General features: G+C 44.9%; 1 protein-coding gene across 1 annotated transcript in view; it reads right to left on the minus strand.

The window, feature by feature from the left end:
* The window catches only part of LOC101002059 (protein ZNF738), a 94,120-nt gene extending 87,313 nt beyond the window's left edge, over positions 1-6,807 (minus strand). The window contains 1 exon segment of the mRNA XM_031655138.1: positions 6,607-6,807. Coding sequence (XP_031510998.1) covers positions 6,607-6,636 — 30 coding nt within the window. The 5' untranslated portion in view covers positions 6,637-6,807.
* Positions 6,808-7,428: the final 621 nt, after the last annotated feature.

Below are 7,428 nucleotides of genomic sequence, written 5' to 3' on the forward strand. Positions count from 1 at the left end.
TTAAAATCAACTTTAAAAGACTAAAAATTTTAAAAACAATAAATTTCTGCCAAATCAAAAAACAATGCAACAGAATCCAGGTCTTAGATAAAGACAACCATGAGTTAAAAAGAATGATTCAAATTTATTTAGCTGGTAAAATAATTTGCCTATATTTCAAGAAGCAGAAGAAAAAATACATACAAGTTTTCCAGGTCAGGCATGGGGGTTCACACCTATAATCTTAGCACCTTGGCAGGCTGAGGTAGAAAGCACCCTTGAGGCCAGGAGTCCAAGATCAGTCTGGACAACATACTGAGACCCTGTCTCTACAGAAACTTTACAAATTAGCCAGGCATGTTAGTATATGCCTGTAGTCCTAATTATTCTGGAGGGTGAGGCAGGAAGTCCTTGAGCCCAAGACTTCCAGGTTGCAGTTAGCTATGATTGCACTCCAGCCTAAGTGAAAAAGCAATACCTTGTCTCAAAATAAATAAACAAAAGAATAATAAGACTTTTCTAAATTAAATACTTTAAGAAAAAGGAGGCCGGGTGCAGTGGCTCACGCCTGTAATCTCAGCACTTTAGGAGGCCAAGGCGGGAGGATCACGAGGTCAGGAGATCAAGACCATCCTGGCTAACACAGTGAAACCCCACCTCTACTAAAAACACAAAAAATTAGCCAGGCATGGTGGCAGGCGCCTGTAGTCCCAGCTACTCAGGAGGCTGAGGCAGGAGAATGGCATCAACCTGGGAGGCGGAGCTTGCAGTGAGCCCAGATCGTGCCACTGTACTCCAGCCTGGGAGAGAGCAAGACTCCGTCTAAAAACAAACAAACAAACAAAACACAAAAAGAAAAGGGAGAACAGCAAAATTTCTTCCCTCATTCTCAAGTGGAAAAATTAAGTTTCTTCCTTATAATTTATATTTGCTCCTACAACAGACAGGTCTTGAACTCCTGGACATTGGAATTCCAGTGGGCACTGGATTAGGCACATGAAAGAGAGTTTGTGGGGAAGAAAGCAAAAAAAGAGAAAGATGCTCTCAAGGATCCACAGGTGGGGGACAGTGAAGGATTTAAGGAATAATTGGTTTATGCTCAGATACTGGTCCATGTGGGGCTATGCCCTGACTCATTTCTGTGCTGGAAGATGACCTTATAATCAGCTAGTCCAGAAGCCCAGATTGATGAAGCAAGCAGGTTGTGGCTACAGAAACAGTATCTGAGGCAGGGGATATGCCAAGAGTCCTGAAGACACATGTGTGATTTTTGGTCGGAGACTCTAGGAGCAAAGTTGTACGTGAAATTCCTGAGAGTGAAGCCTTGTTCTAGAAGAGGCATGGCCACACTGATAGTTAGTGGCTATGTTCTTGAGTGGGTGGGCATCATGTGAAAGCAGCTGTGGGGAAAGGGGGTCTGTTTTCAGAACTCCTTCCCTCTAACTCCTCAGTCCTCTCTCATCTTGGGAGGACTCCTGGAATCACAGGACAGTGCAGTGTAACAGCCTGTATACAGAACAGAACCTCCCTTCGCTAAGAAAGGGCATCTGCCTCCAGCTGCTGCTCCTGCACTTTTGACAAAATTTCTGACACCAGATGTGTGCAGTTTCCTGAACATCAACCAATTCTCCAACACCACTGGTTGCTCAACAATTCAATTCTAACACCATTCAGTTTGCACAGACCTTACAAGGCCAGGGCTCAGTCCCACATCACTGCCCCCACTACAGAGGCCAGTCACATGCACCAGGGACCCATCTATACTTATTGAGTGATTGCCTGTAAGTCTGGGACTCCCATAACCCCATACTCAAGTTCAATAATTTGACAGAACTCCTCACAGAACTCAGCAAAACATGTACCAGTTTGTTATAAAAAGTACATCTCAAAACAGCCAAATGGAAGAGCTATATACAGTAAAGGAAAGTGGCAGGAGAAGATTGGGTGGGTAGGCAATCCTGGTAAATAGATGTGACTGAAGAAATTCCCCATCCTTCATGTTCTCAAAGAATAGGTGAATGAAAAGAAACACTCTTCTAATTTTGACGTATGATGCTCCCTTTTTTTTTTTAACCTATTACAAAGCCAGACACAGATTGCAAATTCCCATTTTTGTCTCATAAACAATCACCTGAACAATTCTCTTCAGTGGTAAAAAAAAACCCAAAAAACAAACAAGAAAAAAAACCTTGTTCACCAACCACTGCTTAACCCATTTATGCTGGAGGTGGCAAATTTTTTTTGTGTGAAAAATCAGACCATGGTGATGACCCTCAGCAGTAGGGTCATCTAGTAGTAGGAAGTATAAATAACTCCCACGAGCTTAGTGCTCCAATAAGGAACACTAGGCATAAATGGGTTAGCTTCTCTCTTTCTAGCAGGCCCCAGAACTTTGATGCATACTCAGCCTGAGCCAGCAAATAACCCCTCTTTATGCCCCTCCTAAACACAGGCTGACCTCAGGGTGAAACATTCTCTGATCTAGGATCTAATTTTGGCAACTTTCATCCTGTTCTCCCACTTCCACATTCTTTCTAGTCTTGTGTGTTCCCCCTTCAAATAAAGCCCTTTTCTGCCTAACATTTCAGATGATTGCAGATATAGTTGGTATTTTTCCCCTGTTGCAATACTCCTTTAAAATTAAGTAACTTTTTATGTAAATCTAAATTAGCTTTATTTGACAAAGTCTAGAAACAGCCCAGGATGACGAAATTTTATCCTCAGAAAGAGCTTCTGAACCCGTCTTCCAACCCAACCTCATTTGCATCTGCCCATGGATCTCCCACTTTCCAGGGCTCTGCAGCTTCTCTCAATGTAAAGGACTCTGCCATGCTTGTGTGAGCAGGCTGGGACACCTGCAAGGGAGGCTCCTCAGGAAGAACTAATTGGGCCTTCAATGACTTTCTTTTGCAGGTTCAAGATTGGCCTTAACTTGGAGTCACTGGGCTCAGACTTCTACTTTCCAGTCAGGGCTATTCATTTAGTTTTAAATGAGAAAATGCCCAGTGTTTGAAGAATTCAGCAAAATCACTCAAAGACAGTGTTTATAAAAGGGAATAAAATTGTAAGACACATTTTACATTTCAAAAGGAAAGGCAAAAGTGTCTATTCCTTTCAGATACAAAAATGTCAATTAAATATTTCTATAACAGATCATTTAGGAAACACTAAATGTGAGCCCTTCTAAGAGGAGCCATGTCCCATCTCCTAAAACTTAGCATTGAATTTGGATGTCCAGATAATTGAATACAGAACATTTAATGTCACAAATCATCCACCCTGTAAAAAAGAGGAACTGATGTTTCATGAATCTATATAATTTACCAATTAATCTACCATACTGTCTTGTGAAATTGAATTTCCTATAGGCATACTGAAAAAGAGATGTTTCCTATTTTTTCCCCGGTAGAATTCCCAAACTTAAGCCCTGAGATTCTGTTTGAAATCACCCTTAAAATAGAACAGAACTGAGAAACTACTACACTCACTCTGATGAAGAAAAAGATAAATGAGTTTTTTTAACAAATGAAATATATGACTACATATTTTCTTCCTAGAATTCACCACTTTCATGCCCTTTGTAAATATTTTCTAACCTTTCAAGCTCTACTGATAAAGTGTAATATATACTTAATAAAAAACTGATGATGAAATAAGTGAACAAATCTTTTTAAGGTGACAAATTCAGGGAGTAACAGTGCTACCTGGAACACAGACACATCCGACTCAAGCGTCAGATCAGGCTATCCTATAACCTGGGACATTCTCCCACCCCCATTCTACTCACTGAAGTGGTCACTGACCACCCTGTCTAGAGACACTGCACTGTGCCTCACTGTGTGCTCCAGGGATGTTTTGCTTTGCATGTTCCCGCACCAGCTCACTGGAGTAGGTTTTGCTTGTCCTTTGGACTAGTTTTTCTCCCTTCACAAGTCTGAGAATACAGAGGGCAGAAATTATTTCTGTCTTTTCCCAACTCCACTGACGTGTCTCCAGACAATGAAATTGGGGGTTGGGAGAGAATGTCTAAGAGGTTAGCTTTTTAGATGAAGGGTGTACCAGAAGACTTCTCTCAGCCCCAGGACATCCAGCAGCTCCACTGAGAGGTTCCATCCCCATGCCATAGGCTGTCCTCTGGGAAGAAAAAAAACCCAGCACCAAAATTCACTAGATACTCCAAGAGACATAGCCACTGTGGGCATCTTGGGTCATTCCCAGACAATTCTGAAACTCAGGACTAGGATAAGAATGGCTGACGGGCCAGGCGCGGTGGCTCACGCCTGTAATCCCAGCACTTCAGGAGGCCAAGGCGGGCGAATCGCGAGGTCAGGAGATCAAGACCATCCTGGCTAACGTGGTGAAACCCTGTCTCTACTAAAAATACAAAAAATTAGCCGGGCATGGCAGTGGGCACCTGTAGTCCCAGCTACTCGGGAGGCTGAGGCAGGAGAATGGCATGAACACAGGAGGCTGAGCTTGCAGTGAGCCGAGAGTGCACCACTGCACTCCAACCTGGGCGACAGAGAGAGACTCTTGTCTCTAAATAAATAAATAAATAAATAAATATAAATAAATAAAAAAGAGTGGCTGAGGATACAACAAGCTGTAAAGTTTCCAAAGTGGAACCTCAACTCAAAGATATTGTACAAGGCATCTGTGCCTAGGAAAGATAAAAGCAGAGTGCCACAAATATTTCTTTACAATAGAGTGCCAGGGGGTTCTTCTCTGCTTTTACAAACAGAAAACAAATCTTTAAAGAGTGCCACAAGCATGGGTAACTAGTGAAACCCAATCTCTGCAAAAAAATAAAATAAAAAGAATTAGCCGGGCATGGTAGCACACACATTTAATCCTAGCCACTCAGGAGGCTGAGGCAGAAAAATCACCTGAGCCCAGGAGTTGGAGGCTGCAGTAAGCTATGACAATGTCACTGCATTCCAGCAGCCTGGATGACAGAGCAAGATCCTCTTAAAAACAACAAGCCAGGCGTGGTGGCTCATGCCTGTAATCCCAGCACTTTGGGAGGGCGAGCGGGCAGATCACGAGGTCAAGAGATCTAGACAATCCTGGCCAACATGGTGAAACCCCATCTCTACTAAAAATACAAAAATTAGCCAGGTGTGGTAGCGCACACCTGTAGTCCCAGCTACTCAGGAGGCTGAGGCAGGAGAATCGCTTGAACCCAGGAGGCAGAGGTTGCAATGAGCTGAGATTATGCCACTGCACTCCAGCCTGTCAACAAAGTGAGACTCCAACTCAACCAAAAAAAAAAAAAAAGCCGGGCAGGAAAAAAAACAACAACAGGCCAAGCGCCGTGGCTCACGCATGTAATCTCAGCACTTTGGGAGATCAAGGCGGGGGGATCACAAGGTCAGGAGCTGGAGACCTGCCTGACCAACACGATGAAACTAAAACACAAAATACTAAAAATACAAAAATTAGCTCAGGGTGGTGGCACGCGTCTGTAATCCCCGCTACTCAGGGAGGCTGAGGCAGGAGAATCGCCTGAACCCGGGAAGCAGAGGTTGCAGTGAGCCAAGATCGCGCCACTGCACTCCAGCCTGGGCTACAGAGCGAGACTCCTTCTTAAAGAAAAAACAAAAACAAAACAACAACAGCAACAACAAAGAGTGCCCTCCAATGTTCTGTGAAAAAATGATTAATTAAAATATTGTGTCTGGAGTATGCAATAAAAGACAAATAGCTGACAATGTTGTGAATTGAAGAGGTGACGGTGGTTTTTGTGAATTTTGGAAAGAGACTGAAAATTTAGTATTTTATTGCAGGCCAGAGTTAGGCTGGGGGAGCAGGGGAGGAGATTTGAGACCCTGCTTTCCATGTATTTGGAAAATGCAGGGGAAAACCAGTCTCTTGTGCAGTGTTAAAATAATTAGCAGGCAATTAGACAGATGTGGCTCTAGTGTCTTGCGTTTCGACATGAAAAATATTAGTAGCTCAAATGCATTTCTTGTTAATGACTACCTTAAGTGGAAACAAAATCCAGGTTCAACCAATCACAAAACTCCAATTAATCTCTAATTAAATAACCAGGAAATTTCCACCTGTACAGTCCAAATAAAGTGACTGTAACTGTCGCCAGTCAATTATTAAATTTGGCTTGCTTCCTCACGCACCCTACAAAAGCCTTTCCTTCAAGCACCTCCTCCATAAACCCACAAGCCACACACCATAGTTGGGTGCTCTCCCATTCCAGAAACTCCCTTTGCTCAAACAAACTCTTCAAAGCTTTAAGAGTGACTCCCTTTATTTTTCACAGGAAAAAGGATGGACTGCACAGCTAAGATGAGCCCTATGGAACAGCTCTTCCCACGCATGTTTCGCACACCGAGTTGGGCTTCTCCCCGATGACCCTCCCCTCCGGACCAAGCACACAGTTTGGGGGACTGGCGGGGTTGCAGCTTCATAGCTGCCCAGAGAGGCAGGGGCGGAGGCCCGGGCGGAAGCCGCGGCGCAGCGATGGGAGGAGATCACGCGGCGGCCCGGCCCTGCCCCTACCCAGAGGTGACAGATCCCACAGGTGCCAGTAGAGACTCCGGGCCGCGGACTCCGGAGCTGATGCCGGGAGGCCGGGCCGCCATCTTGGAACACCCTCCAGGGAACTCTCACCGTTTTCCGGATTTCGGTGTGTCCTGGCATCTTAGGTACGTAACTCCCAGCACCCGCAGGTCACAGGGAAACCAGACACTGCAGCACTAGAGTCACCAGGGCCTCCCGCAGGTGAGGATAAATAGCGGAGAAGACACGACCGAAGCTCCAACTGGAGCGCAAGACAAAGACCCCGCCAGATCCCGGAAACCGCCTCTGCCTCTCAAGCTGCGCTCCTGATTGGACAATTCCCACGTCAATGTCCCTGATTGGACAGGGCTCCAGGACCCTCCTCCTTTGGTTATGAGTGACAGGAGATGAGGTCAGCAAAGGGGTTGAGACTATTAATAAAATGGGCAATTTTTTTTTTGGTATCCTTCCAAAATTGTTCCATGTCTTTACATGTATACCATCTTTAATAAAGGGCGCACTCTTAAGCCAATCTGCAATCTTTGTTCCTGAGTGTCTGAACAGCATCATCATCATCTTCTGTTGGAGAGAAACCTGAAGATGAGTTTTCCTCCCAAAGCACAGACCAGTCAGAAGCCGAGGCGTGCTTGGGAATGCTGGCGGGTGGAAAGGGGAGGCTGCCTGTGCATTCCGGTGCGCCTGTGGGACTGTCCTCGCAAGCAGGACCCAGCTGTAGAACAACTACGCAATGCATGTGTTTCTGACCAAAGGGGACCTGCTGTCCACCCGCCTCCTCTGCTGGGCAGGGCAGCTAATGGTTGGGGTATTTACATCCAGGCAGGTGTCCCAGGCCAGTCCCCTGTCAACCCATCATAATAAAAAAGTCAGAATCTATTTTCAAAAGTATATTCAAGGGCACATGTTCAGGATACC

Source organism: Papio anubis, chromosome 1, assembly GCF_008728515.1.
Source record: "Papio anubis isolate 15944 chromosome 1, Panubis1.0, whole genome shotgun sequence".
NCBI classification, from domain to species: domain Eukaryota; kingdom Metazoa; phylum Chordata; class Mammalia; order Primates; family Cercopithecidae; genus Papio; species Papio anubis.